Source organism: Telmatherina bonti (assembly GCF_933228915.1).
Source record: "Telmatherina bonti genome assembly, chromosome: 14".
NCBI classification, from domain to species: Eukaryota; Metazoa; Chordata; class Actinopteri; order Atheriniformes; family Telmatherinidae; genus Telmatherina; species Telmatherina bonti.
In genome coordinates this window covers 18273828-18288405 of record NC_136612.1, presented here as the reverse complement: position 1 = coordinate 18288405, position 14578 = coordinate 18273828, and the positions used below count along the sequence as shown (strand labels likewise).

Here is a 14578-nt window from a genome sequence, read left to right as displayed (position 1 = left end):
AGCAACCTAAAATAAATAAATAAAAAGAAAGAAAATCAATGTTGGAAGATACAAGAAATACTATGAAGCATCATAGATAAATAGATGTGACTGCATCCATTTGCTTGTGGACATATTAATCAGGCCCTGTAGTACATCAGGTTAGAAAATGAATCCCAGCCAGGCTGATATGGAATTAACTACACAGGCAGGACCTCAAATCATAGGAAGAGGGAAAAAAAGAAAAAAGAAAACATCAACAACAAAACAGCCATTCTGAATGCACACTTTAATAATTATGTCAGATCCAGATAGTCTCCCCCCTCCTAGTGTTACAAACCCTCAAAAATTTATTTAGCTCACTAATCCAGCGCTCTCCTTTTCAATTAGCATGAAGGTCAAGATCGTCAGAAAGAAGAAAATGAAACACAGCTTAAGTTTTAATGAGGTTGCACATGATGCGGAGAAGCTCTACAACCTCGTGTCCGAGAGGATTTTCTTCTCCATTATCAAATTCAGTTGGAAAAATCCAGTTTGCGCTGCAACATTTGATGGGTGGAGAGAAAGATAAGTAGTTTACAAGTGATTTTGAGCTTGAACTTAGTGTAGACCCTTTGTGCTTTACAATCTAAAGCACAAAGGGTCGGGAGCTTATAACACTTTAACACCCACTTTAACTCCCATTAAAGTATTAGCTCCTTCAGCTTTTGCAGATAGATTTAAAGAAGCATGGTGTATAATTGAGTCGGCCTCTCTACCATGAAATTTATTTATTATTTCTCTCCTTATGAGATGCAAATACTGTAATACATGTTGCCTGAACCCATGCTGGAGTCTGTTATTCCTGAGTAAAGATAATTTACTATCACAATCATAATCCCACAAAAAGGCAGTTGTGTTTCTATCTGAGCCTCTTCTGGCAGCATCGGTGAAGCTGTCTCCCTCCTTGCTGCTTTAACCGACGACTTCAGAGATTCAGCCTTCTGGGCTGCAGCTGTTATTCCATACTGATGTTAATTTGCTCCCCATCACACTCACTCAGCTATTGTGGTGGGAAGTTAGTTCAGTTCACAGCGTACGAGGAATGTTTAAGTAAGACGCTGCAGGTTGGATGTCCAGGTTGCTGCCTTCACAGACAAATTCCAGATAATCTCGTTTTTATCGTATCTGATGCAGCGGCGTGCAACAGCGATGGGATGTTGAAATGCAGGAACTCTTCTGAGGAATTTCCACATGAGCGACTGCTCTTGACTGCAATGCAAGCTGAGAGTGAAGACGCGTTGTTTTCTCTTGCACTGGAAGAGGCTGACTGCATTCTTGAACGGGCTGCAGCCAAATAAAAGTTTTCTTTAATTATTGGATTAAAGATTGAACACATCTTTAGCAAAATATGCCCCTGATGGGTTGTTTAACAGCTACAGAAAAAAAAGAAGTGTATGCCAAACAACTATTTGATTAGAGGAAAATCCATGACAAACATTTATTTGACCAATTATTTGTGGGAATGCTGTTTAGTTATCACAGTTCCTCTTTCATTGGACTTTTCACATAGTACCTCCAGGATTAAAACCTTCGTTTTGATTGATTAGTATCAAAAAGACTGACCTGATCCTCTTGTGGATGGCATTTAATAACTTCTCTACTTGCCTCATGCCCATCTTCAGGTCAAAGTTTCAGTTTAATTCTATGTTTTCTGCAGAAAAATGGCAATTCTTTGCTGAGTCTCCTCTGTGTTTAGTGGCAAGTGTTTCACCAAATGACCATGATGATCCTCTTACAATACAGCATCCTCATGGTATCACTGCAGTCACGGAGTGTGTTAGGATGCAGAGATTAGTATCTCACTTAAGGTATCAGTGTGCTAATGTGCAGCTTCACAGAGCTGCTGGAGTGCCTCTCATAAAAGTACAGTCAGAATATATTGATTATTTAACAGAGTGCTCGAGGGTAATTACTGTAGACCGAGCTTGTATCTTTTCACGTTTGTGTCAGTTAAACTAAAGGTAGCTTGAAGAGAAGATATATCATTTGTAAACCGAATTCTAAATTGCAGACACTTAAGTTTAAGCTTTGAATAAGGTAAGTTTAGTCAACAAATTATCCATATGTGAAGAAGGGTGCAATTATTTATATGAGCTACAAAGGTTTCAGTTCATTAGCTACTGGCAAATCGATGCACTTCCTCTCACTAACAACCGTGGCACGTCGGCAACAAGTCAGGATCCTCTTCAATCAGCCCCCCAGAAAACTCAATCCACCTGATCTTAAAAAGCACTCGGAAGCAGCAACATGACACAGGCTTGCAAACAAAGAAAGAAAAGAGGGGGAAACAAAACACAGGAATATTCAATTAAGCTTTAGCTGGAAGCATCTGATAAGTTTATGGAAATTAAAGTTTTATGTAAATCAGTTGTCTGCCTGGTCCTGCGCTAGATCACAAGGGACTGCGCTATGTTGCATTCAAATTAGTTGCCTCGGAAAACTCAGCAGCTTTATTCAACAAGCAGAAGTACTTCATTATTACATCAAATCTGGAGTGTGTTGTAAATCTGAAAGAGACTTTATTCCTCACCCTTCACCTATTTTTAAACAAATTTAAAATAAACCTAACTCCATGATTATGTCCCTTCCCAGCTGAAATAGAGCAGATATCACAGTCACTGCTCCAAACATCTAGTACAAAGTTGCACGCAAGAGGCATGAATTATTAACACTGCAATAAATTCTTTATTTCAACAATTCTCTCTCTGATTTCCTTAAAGACCAAATGAGGGTGTGTGTGTGTGTGTGTGTGTGCTAAACCAGGAGCTGAGCACACTGCAGAGCAAAACAGCTGTAGTCGCATAGTACACTGACATCTAGTGGACAGTTATGGTAGCGCAGGTCCAATCTGCATTATGTAAATGCTTTTCTTCTCTTAATTTTGAACTATTAATTTCATTTAAACCTGCTGTTTGTGACGCGTTCTCAGTTTCTGTGCCGTCATATTTCACGGACAAGAGTCTAACAATAAAATAAATTAGTAATCACAGTCTTCTACTACCCTTTCATGGAAACATCATTCTCCAAAAACTCACTTGAGTGATACCAACACCTCTCTCGCTTTCAGATGACATGTTTAATTCTGCTTCTTTTTTCTTGCTGTTACATTAATGAGTTCCAGATCAATGTCTTTGTGGGTAATAAGGCACAAGCACAGCTACATGTCAAGAGTCTTGATTGCTGCTGCCTTTGGACACCTGCTGGGCTGATGCTACCTTGAAACAGTAGAGCTGGCATGTGATTGGTTAGAGAGAGTTGTACTAGCACTGAGCTGCGAGAAGCCACTCTGACAAGATTCAAGACTGGTCATGGATCCCCTGGAAACAGAAGGAAATGCAGAAAAATGTTTTGTTTTTTTTTTCGTTTTTTTTACACATAAAGAACAGAAGTAAAAACATTCACATTGTACATTTTATAGGCAAAACTACAACAGTGGTGGAAGTTTGATATAAACTTAGCGGAATGAACAAACTAACCTGAAGTCATGCGACGCCAGCACCTCAGTGTAGTACATTATCTTGCACTTGTGGGAGGAGACCTGCAGGGAGGCCAACACATCATCCACACGAGGCAGGCTGGAGGCAGTGTAGGCTGCAGAGCTGTGGAAACGCCACTGGAGGATGTAGAAGCCAGGCCAGCGTGTTATGTGGGAGCCCTGTTTGTTTATTTAAAAACAGGTTAAAAAAAAAAAAAAAAAAAAAAAAAAAAGAAAAGAAACGAAATCTGCAGAATGAAGCACTCTGCCACAACAAAACACACTGTGGATAGATCTAAAGTGCTCTTTCATGCCTCTACTACCTGTGCTCTTACCTGTACACTCTCTCCTTCCCTGCAAGGGAGAGCTTTCTCCACCATGCTGTAATCCTGACCCAGAACCCAGCTCCTATCTATCAACTGGGCATTAACAGCCCCCAGGGAAGCGATGCCATGCGCAGCTAGAGTGTCTTTCTTTGGAGGCTGAGGAGCCCTCTTGGAATGGTAAATGTTAAAGATCACATCTCCTTTCGACACATCAAAGTCCCAGGTGATGACGGAGGAGGCTTCTGTGATCTCAATCAACATCTGCAATAAGAAGTGAGGAGATTAGAAAACAAGAACAACACACCACATTTGTAATGCTCTGTCACTGTAAGCGTGCAATGTGGGTAAATTTCCAGTTGGTGGCATCCTTACATAGACCATAAAATCTACTGAATGAAGAGAAACACCAGATTTCGAACGTTTGAATGAACAATAATAAAGGTAACGTAAAACGTGGTCACGGTTGTGACTGTACCTCGTACGGAGCCCCTTTAAAGATGCTGCCACTCTTATATATTGAGTCGTTCAACAGGCAGTTTTCCTCGCTTTCCAGTTCCTCTGCGGTTCTGTACAGTGATTTGGGGACTAATCCCCCCTCAGGAATGTCACACTAAAAAAAAAAAAAAAAAAGAAAAAAACCAACAAAAACAAAACAAGTTATTTAACGTGACAGTGTATGTGGATGTGATGGCTTCCTGTGCAGCTGCTGCAGGTAAAGATGTTCAGTGTTTGATTCAGATTGATCCAGGAAGTTTAGTTGTTCAAGGCTGCATAGACTATCTTTTCATAAATGGTTGATTTAATGAAAAATACTTTAGTTGAAATTTCTGGAAGTTTCAGCCTGATAATTACATTGCACATTGTGACAATAACTCGTGTTACTAACAGATGCAGTTTTTAGGGGCCTGAAAATTCAGTAGCAGTACAGTTTTGTTTTGTTTTTTTCAAACCTTTATTTAAATTTTAATTAGGTTAAATTGCTGATGCATGTTAAAGACACGGTCTAAGAAAAACAAGCTGATTTACTGTTTGTCTAAAAAGAACCAGGTATTTTACAGTGTCTGATTCGACTGAAGCTAGCCATCTGCTGTCTGACCAGTGCACATTTTCTGTTCCTATCCAACAAAAATAGATGCAGGCTTCCTGTCCATCAATCATTCACCACAAAACAACACGAAATGACCAACTCAGCAAGTCCGCATTAGTGGTTTTTAAATGACTGAGTAAATTTGTGCAGTCTGTTGGCTGTTCCTAAAAAGGCTGCATCACTCTTTGAAAACAAAATGAGGTTCAAATGATTTCATACCCAAATGAAACCAGTGTAAAAACAGGATATCATGAGGTGAAACTGGGGAATGGCTTCAGAGGAACATGGTACAGTTGAATAATGTAAGAAAAAAAAAGAAAAAGAAATGACAAACGACAATAAAACACCTCTAATAGGAAAGTTTAAACATCCTGGAAGTATTAATATTCAAGATCATACAATCATCTCATTTTGTACATAACTATGAACACCGTAGTAATTCCTTAACTCATATTTAAAAGAAAAAGGCCATTCGAAACATAACTACTTGCTAAATGCACGATACTTATACATCACTGTCTGCACTGTGAAGATTATTGACAAGCAGAGAAAACCTCACCATGCAGTCCCCTCTGAGGAAGTCTGGGATGATCTCTCTGTCAATGTAGTCCACCAAGCCTCCTGGACCCTGGTAGTCATTCCCAGCATAAACAAAGAACTTCTTTCGAGTATTCTCATCAATCAGGGGGCTGACCTGGAAACGAGACACCGAAATGCTCATCAGAGGACATGCAAGAAGCAGCAGGGTCACTTATTATTAACTGTAAAAATCAATCCACAACCAATGAATTATGCATGACTAAAGGATAAATAGGTTGGCTGGTTGATGGTGTTATGAAGCATGCAGATCTGTCATTACAACCAACTGTAATTTTATTATCTTTTAAATCGATAATCAGATGTATCCTCCACATCTCCAGGAAGAATCTGTGTTCTGCACTCAGTCTTATTGTTATGCTTTATTATAAATCACATAAATTACCTCTCATCTGTATTTCATTATTCAATGGTATTACTGTTGTCCTCTGTTGCATGCTGTTTGGGTACTAATCAAATGTCTCACAAAGAGAAGCATCTCTACAATCACTCAGTCATAGTCATCTTTCTTTTCTGTTTCATTTGTCGGCTTTTCCTCTTCTTTTCTTCTAGCTCATATCTGCAGTGCGGTCAGACTCTAGCAAACTACTCAGAATACCTATTAATGAAATCTATATTTGTCCTTTCCAGCTTTATGCATCCCCCTGCAGTCAGGTGAATAATTAAATTCACATTAATGGAAAGACATCAAAAGCAAATGTTGACATTAGGACTCACCAAGGTCCAGAGGACTGGGAAAACCCTGGGTGCGCGCACTATGAGCAGGCGGCCCAAAGTCTCAGGGTAGTTGGCCTCAACCACCTCGATGATTCTCAGCAGAGCCTTGACTCCTGGTCTCCACAGGTGACGCATGTTTAGACCTTCCAGATCGAGCAGGCATGTCCAACAGCTGCACCACACATTAACCCACATGTATTATATTTGATATGTACAGTTTGAAAGACCTTTTGCATTACTTTATGGTAATAAACTTTGCTTAAGTTCTATTGTACAGAATTTCATACTTGTTTTCTGCTCTACAATATATATAACATATTACACAGTTTAAAAAAAAAAAAAAGGGTAAATATATAGAAAAATTACTTTTGTTACATTTTTTTTCACATTTTCTTAAAAGGGCCAAATGAATTTTTTCTTGTGTTGTGCTTTTCAGGGTTAAAGTGCACATCCCATGATTTTTATAGCATGCATTCCCATAAAGATCATCATATATTCATATTCAGGGACCTTATGGGTCGACCAAACACTCTGGTGTTCTCCTCACATCGCCTCAGTCCCTCCTCGTTGATGGACAGAACCTATGTGACAGTCAAGAGGTTGTCACGTTGTTATCCACACATGTAAACTGGATCTTTAACAAATCTTGTGTATGTGCTCGCATCACCTGTCTGAGCACCATCTCCTCGCCCAAAGCCCGGACCAAACCTTTGGTGTCCATTTGACCCAGACGCAAGACATACAGAGGACGGCCATCTAAATAACACATCACACACAAAGAAGGATGGAAAACAAAGATGTTTATACTTTGTAGAAGATAGCATTATGTGATGTGTATGTGTTTATATCTGTTGCAGAAGAGCACACAGCTGACCAATCAGAATCTAATAATTAGCGTAGTCATTTCTGAGGCTTCTTATAGCTTAAAATAGATCCAGTATTCTACGAAGGCTCCATGTTGCGGCCAATTGTCACTTTATGTAGCGCATCACATGCTAGCAATTAGATATCAACAAACTGCCCGCTTTGAAAGCATACTATGTCAAAATCCTGAAGGAAAGACAAGAGGGCAGTATTGGAGGAAAAGATGAAAAAAGTCAACAGGCTGAATTTAACTCATTTGAGAGAGCTGAAAAGTAAAGGTAGGATGCAAGAAAGGCACTGAATTAGCTATTGTTACGGTGCGCTACAGTACATTACAAATATGAAACTGGTGTGTCACAACACACTCATTCGTTTTATTGTGTTTTCATCACGTGGAGCAGCCTTCTATATTATCTCCATGCCAGTCCTGTAAGTGTTTCTGCTGGCAGCCAATACCCAGGGTAAACACTGAATACTGAAAATGAAACAAGCTTACATCATGAGTATGATCTTTGCTCAGTACAAATATTTAAAGGTGAAAATTTTGAATGCAGACAATTAAAGCTGTAACAATGATCTTTCATTTTCAGTCATGGGAGTTGTCTCGCATGGTGCTCAGACTTCAGTTAATAATGAACTAATCATTTCAGGACTATAGGAATACACAAGATTAAAACCTTTTCCAGTCGTCTTATATTTATTAGTACCTCTTTATATTTAGTGTACTGTGAAGTTAGTGTTTCTCATTACCTCTGTCATGGTGGTGCCATCCCCCGGTGAAATAGTCATGAAGCAGCTGTGGGCACTCCCACGAGTCTAACAGGAAATCCACCTGGTGCTGCTTCCTCCAGGTCAGTGACTGGCACAAAAACTCCCTGGCTTTGTCAATGTTGAAATCTCTAGCTCTGAGGAAACGCAGTACATGCTGATCTTTTGGAATCTGTACACACACACACACACACACACACACACACACACACACACAAAAAAGAACATGTGACACATTTGTGCAGATTAATACAAAGAAAATCTTTATTAACTCATACCCATGCTAAATCACGATTATAAGTAAACAGACCATGGATTTTTTGCTGGAAATGGTATAAATAACTTTCTTTTCCCTTTATATTTGACAAAAACAGCCATGTTAATGTCTTCAATGGGATTTTAAACCACTGTCATTCTGATTATCTTTTACTGGTCCAGGCTGGAAGGCTTTTTAGTCATCACTCTAGTATTTAGTTTCCTCTGAGGCATGATCAATAGAAAACAACAGAAGTGCAGCGGCCCAGTTGGAGTTCAGACCCAAACCTCACTGAGGGTATGTGGACAGAACTACAGATGGGAGTGATAGCAAGGAAGCTTAGCATTAGAAAAAAAAACCCACAGAAAATAATAAAGTTTGTTAAAGCCTTTTATATTTACAAATATAATTCTTCTTCTCATTGCCAACCAGATTAAACTGCCAAATAAATGAATTAAATAACTATTATCAACATAATTTTGAGCCAATATGCTGTCTGTGAGTGGTCCAACTGATTTCACTTTTTATTAAGCAGAAAAGCAGAAAGGTTTGTGTGAGGGTGTTGGAAATAAGCAGAAGCTGAACATAGCTGCACAAAATGCATTTTTTTTTGTGTTTCTGTGACCTTGCCCTTGTGGGTTTCCTGTAGCCACTGTCGCAGTCGAATAAGACAGCTCTCCTGCAGAGGCGTTAAATCACCTAGGTAACGTCTGATGTAGTCAGCATCCAACTTGTCTACAGGCCAAAACAAATTTAGAGTGTTGAGTTAGCACATGCTGCACACATCAAATAGAGAAACAGTGAAAAATGTTTTTTAAAAAAAAAAGCACTGAAATGATTAACATAAAATAAATCACTTAGTTTGAATTTCAAGTTTTACAACTTGAAATGTCTTTGGTTACAGACAATGCAGCTACAAGATCTGCTGTATCAATCCCATATTTATTTCACCATTTCATTCTAGTATCTAAAAGGGTTCAAATGCTTTTGTATGTTGCTAGTTCTAGTGCTCACTGACCATCAGGTGATCCAACCACTGGCTCTGTGGGTCCAGCATGGTCTTTACTAAGCAGCCCATCCCTGGCACCGTTCACTGGGATAGCTCTGGCTGTAGAACAGGGTGGCAGCTGGAGTCTTGCAGTAACCCTGCCAGATTCAGCTGGGGGGCTCCAACGAGGTATGTAAGTCACTCCTTCTTCCTCCAGCTCTCTGAGGTAGTACTCAATGATTTCTTTACCCTATAAGCCATTGAAAGACAAGAGCTTTAGTAAAAATATGATGAATCAGGTATGGCTTTAGGAAGAACACATGATTCTTGTAAAAGAAAAACGGTTTTACATTATTGAAAGATTTCTATCTCAGACAGTCAGATTTTAGATATAAACCTTTTTAATGCTGCTGGCATACTGTTTCATTGCTATCTTCTCTGCTGTGCTCTCAAATCCAAAAAAAGACTTGATATCCATACTAGCGGTTTGTTCAAAGCATGTCCAGTCTTCATTCTCCGGATGAACCTGTTAAGATGACAAAAACACACAAAACGATTGGTTCAAAAGCTCATCTATAATCCTAAAGAATAATAACGGATATTAGCTTTTACTTTTCTTAGAACAATCTGTGTTTAGCTTATCAAAGTATTAACAAAAGAACAGGTTTATGATTTTTTTGTCTAATACATTTTAAGAGAGTAAAAGCTGACATCAGAGGTGTCTGTGTGTGTGTGTGTGTGTTTGTGTGTATGTGAGGGGGTTGTGCCAAGGAATTGTTATAAAGGATGGCAATATTAGACTAAATGACTGACATAGCACTGACTTTCCAACAGCAGTTGACATTTGTTCCCTAGCGCCTTGAGCATGCTTTTGGAGAAGCTTAAAATAAAAAAACAAGTATGCATCACGTTTTTAAATGTCTTTTATGAGGGGGTTTGTGCTACCGACTCAGTACAATAACAAACAAACTTCTGCTGACTTCCTGAGCACCTTGTTGTTACCCTGCAATTACCCTCACCGTGTAATTGCAGCATTCACGGACAATGACTCTGTTGGAAAATGTCTCATTGTGGACCTCAATCTGGAGTGTCCTGTCCCTGTGGTTCAGGGTGTTCTTTTGGATGAAATACAGGTAATCTACACCAGCAATCTACAGCAGAGAATTAAAAAAGAAGAAACATTTAAATTTAGCTGGGTTGTTTAAAAGTAGAAAAGTTCCCAGCATAAAAACGACCGTGTGCCAAACTGGAGTCTCACGTTTTATTCACACAGATGTTCACACAGTGGCTAAAAATTCCTGAAATTAAATGCAACTTTGTCACAAAATAGCACCTGATTAACAACTCTCTGGCACAGTTTTATAACGCATCCTGACTTGTTTGTCAGAACAAACAATCTGATTAGATCACCTGTTGTGATTATTTCATGCTTTATATTTTAATGAGAAATACCCGTTTGAGAAGTCGAGGGGCCTCAATGTCGATCGTGCAGCGCCTCTCCGTTACAACCACAGAGCCATCTTCATTTTGGATCTGGCTGAGGATCTCACTGTCCACAAACACTGGGATCAACGGGCACTTTGGGAACCTCCTTACATAGGCCTGTAGAGAAGAAATGTAAATGAAAAAGTGGATTTCTTGTTCTTCACTACTTCCTTATTCATACTTCTCTACCACAATGCAGCATGTTATTTTCTTGCATTGTGGATTTAGTATTATTGAAACCCAAACAGTCACTTGTGTTTGTTAGTAAGTTTGCTGACTGAGCAGAGAGGTAACATGTGATTTCCTTGTCAGGTGAGGATGGATTTTAAGGTTAGCAGCTTTAATAGTTCATTTTACGGTCTGTGCACAGCGCCAACTTCCAGATGTTCTAGCTATTACAAGCAGTAATCACTGTGTTTTACTGCTCAAGCCACATGACCATCTGTCCAATGCCAGTTTAACCAGGGCTCACTTGTCAATATTGACTGAGTAACTGTGCAATAACAACTGTGTGTCTTCTGCACTTGCAGCTGTGTCTTTTCTGATGACAAGCCAGTAAAAGTTAGTCAAGGACAGGGAAGAAACAAAACCTTTATCAACTGGAAAGCTGTCTGTGTAAGTTTCCTAACAATGTCAAACATTCATTTCACTGTGAGACAGAAAAATAATAGCAAATATTCAGTGCAAGAGGCGTAGGTCTCAGCTAAGATTTTGAAGTCTGAAAAGCACAACTTTCTTTTTCAGAGGCAGCGACTTTCTGTTAAAATTCTCAAGGTGTTTTCAGAAATACACACAGACCTACACACACCCTAGGCAAAGTTAAAGTGCTAGATGTATAAACATATCGATATGTATACATATATTATATACTGAGAAAATGAAAATGGCATCTTGCCCCTCTTAATAAACAGCGTGTGTTGATGCTGCGTTACAGACAAGATGTAAATGTTTCAAGTTCAGCAGACCCAGAACACTTAAAGTCAAACTCTATTATCTTTCACATCATTGGGTCAATAATCTGGTGAATGTGGCCGTGGAGCATAAACAGTGTTTAATTTCCTTGGGTGCTGTTGATTAAATGCGATCCTACAGGCATAAAGCATTAGCATGTACCCTTGTGAACCCATAAAAACATCCCTCTTGTGGAGCCCTTTTTTTTCTGGTTCTTATTTCTTAAGGCTTAAGAGAGTCATAAAAGGGGTGTCATGAAAAGGACAGCCATGATGTCAGTGGGTGCACATTCAGTGGTATTCAAGACACTGATTAGGACTGTTAGCTGGACTAATAACTGTCAGTGTCAGGATTAGCCAGGAGCTAATGAGAAAGCTTGAAGATAAATGGAAGGAGTTGAGGTGGTAGACTGCACACTGGATTCTCTGACTTAATGCTGACCTGAATCTTTCTGACAGCATCTGTTATTATTTTCACAAAAGGCTTATTTTGGGATCTTATTCCATAACCTACAGTAAGATGGTTTGAACTGATCGCTCATGGAAAGGTAACAAAAATACCTTCATGTAAATGTAAACCATACAGACTATTTAATCAACTTAGACTGAGTGGTGAAGTCAAAGCTGCAGAGTGTCACAGTCTTGGCTCCACACCGAGGAGATTGCATAAGCCTTTGGCTTAATGTATAACTTAAAAGAACAAAAAGCAACACAGAGAGCAGACTTTAAGAGGGGGTGAAATCAAGACACCTCTGTTGAAGAATCAAATTTATGCTTCATCTGTCCTACTCAGGGTTACTAATCTTTTGTGACTTTAAAGCACTGAGCTGAAGGTTGCAGGTGAACAGAGCAATACATGAGAGCAGTTACTAAAATATTTCTTCTCAAAAGAAAAGCCAGCTTAAATTTGGTGACTAGATGTTAAGAAAGGGGATCTTTGTGGCTTTTTCTCAGCTTTTCCAGTTTTAAAGCTGCTCAGTCCTCCTGCAGTAAAATGAAAATCTATCATGAGTTACATAAATACAGCTTCACTTCTGGGGATGAACTCTCTTATGACCCTGTCTTATCTTAGCCTTACATCATCTACAGACAGTCAACTGTCCATGGCTGTAAAAGCAATAGTCACCTCAGCATTTAAGTCATATTCTGTGACCAAAAGATAATTATAGCCATACAAAATAACTCATTTTTAGTAATCTTGGCCCCACAAACAATGTAAAAAAAAATAAAATAAAATAAAAAACAAGGCAAGCTGAATTGCTACAGATACTGTAAATGTGCTAAACATTAGAGATTTTACATTTAAATAAATTTCAACGATTACTGTCCAACAGAAATGCCAAAAGAGAGGATCTGATGATCTATGACAGACTTTACCCTGGTTTTGCTGGTCACACACATCCAGATCTGTGTGAGCTAAGATGGCTGTGAACATAACTGCCCCACTCACCGCCATTATCAGCTCAAATGGGTGCTTGTAGACCCGAACAGGAGACTGGTACTGCTGCACCATTGTTCAAGCTCGGCAAACTCTGTAGAATGGCACAAAAACACACAATTAATCAAAACGTGACAGCCGTCCGAGTGTTTTAAGGATCAGCGTTGAAAAGAAAAGTTAACACTAAAAGAGCTGAGTGGTTCAGTGAAAAGCATAGAAAGCTGTGACAGCCACATGACAACTATTTGGATTGAATTAAAGTCTGCGGTGTAAACAAGAACGTGAAGAAAAGTTTGTGGATATAATTTAAAAGCAATAAGGCTTAAATCCTGTCGCTAGTTTACTGAGAGTTACTTCCACTGCCACGCGCAGAAACCGTGTCCAGAGAAAATGAAAATAAACACACCTGACTTATGGAAAACTTCGGTTTCAGACGCAAAGTTGACGCCTCAACGAAGCTATCCAGTTTTTTCTTTGTCCATGATGCAAGCTAAGCGGAGAAAACGTAACCAGTCCACTTCATTGTGGAGTTACCATGAAAACATTGCGTCATCCGTTGGAGGCCAGCCCGTTAGCCACGCCCTCTTTTTTGTCAAACCGGAAGTGAAAACTTCTGAAAAACTTTATCAACTCAACAAACTTAGGTTTCCAAATGTTACTTTTTTTTTGGGAGGGGAAAATGACAAAATGTCGATTAACTTGACAAAGATCAAATAACTTAGTAGTCAAATTTAATTTCAAGATTATATCATTCTAAACAATATTATATTTCATCCTTATCTAATTTAATTCATGTTATCAAACATGCATTAAAAAAGTTCAAGAGTAATTTTGACTGTCTTTGTGACTTCAGAACCATAGAAAGATAAAAAAAATCTTTTTTGTTTTAATGTGTTTTTTTTAAGTAAAGTAATGTAATGTAAGTAATGTATTTGCAAAAAACTGACACTGACTCAATGTCCACATTTTAAAATACACTTTGCGAATTCCATATCCTCAAATGAAAATTGTTAAAATCTAAAAACATGTTATACTGCCCTGTTTATTGGAACTGAAGTAATATACTGATGCATGTTTCTCCATCTTGTTTTATATACCTGATTTAAATGAAACCCAATGTCCCACTTGTGACAGCGATATATAAAAATACTACAGTAAAATAAAACCAGATAAACAACAAATAGCAAGAATATACAGAGCATATTTTACAGCATGCACCCTCCTGAAAACCAGTTTTTTTTAAAAAATCCAATGATGATTCGAGGTATTCTAACGTAAGTATTATTCTATCATCTCCCTTAAACTGAAATTGTGTGTCTGTATGTATCATTTTAAAGATTCTCAGTTTATATTTTTCTGAATATGTACTGGATTCAGTTAATTTAGTAATATATGAGTTTATGTAAAAGCCCTATTTTTTTTTTTTTACTTGTTTACCACCACTTTTTTATTCATTTAAAGATCTGCAGTTATCCAATTTATTAAGGGCTTAAAAAAACAAAAAAAAGTCAAAGCAATATGTTGAGCCAATGTTGCTTCATAATGGAATAACAGTATAGAGCAGAACAGTCAGGAGTGATGTGAGCGACTGAATGAAAAAAATCGA

At 38.5% G+C, this 14578-nt stretch overlaps 1 protein-coding gene across 2 annotated transcripts; it reads right to left on the bottom strand.

Annotated features, from left to right (window-relative positions):
* Positions 1-2715: 2715 nt before the first annotated feature.
* Positions 2716-13534, bottom strand: sec14l1 (SEC14-like lipid binding 1). Of its 2 annotated transcripts, XM_079253636.1 has the most exons (16): positions 13379-13534; positions 12985-13066; positions 10552-10701; positions 10119-10250; positions 9497-9625; positions 9130-9349; positions 8737-8846; positions 7838-8027; positions 6891-6979; positions 6734-6804; positions 6224-6395; positions 5469-5603; positions 4298-4432; positions 3832-4083; positions 3498-3676; positions 2717-3338 (listed from the first exon to the last, which is right to left on the bottom strand). In XM_079253636.1, the coding sequence occupies exons 2-16, from the start codon at positions 13045-13047 to the stop codon at positions 3233-3235; spliced, it is 2133 nt and encodes a 710-aa protein (XP_079109762.1). In that variant the 5' UTR covers positions 13048-13066; positions 13379-13534; the 3' UTR covers positions 2717-3232. The 2 variants fall into 2 exon arrangements, with proteins under 2 accessions (XP_079109763.1, XP_079109762.1); XM_079253637.1 differs by lacking the exon at positions 10119-10250 and having other exon boundaries at positions 2716-3338.
* Between the last annotated feature and the right edge of the window lie 1044 nt (positions 13535-14578).

What these genes read in the sequence shown, in the direction of transcription:
- sec14l1 (XM_079253636.1), bottom strand. Translation starts at nt 13,047, where the DNA reads ATGGTGCAGCAGTACCAGTCTCCTGTTCGGGTCTACAAGCACCCATTT. An exon ending in AGGAAACCCACAAGGGCAAG is followed by an intron (nt 8,028 to 8,736) that starts GTCACAGAAACA and finishes GTGTGTGTACAG; the next exon opens with ATTCCAAAAGATCAGCATGT. An exon ending in CTGGCGTCGCATGACTTCAG is followed by an intron (nt 3,339 to 3,497) that starts GTTAGTTTGTTC and finishes TTCTGTTTCCAG; the next exon opens with GGGATCCATGACCAGTCTTG.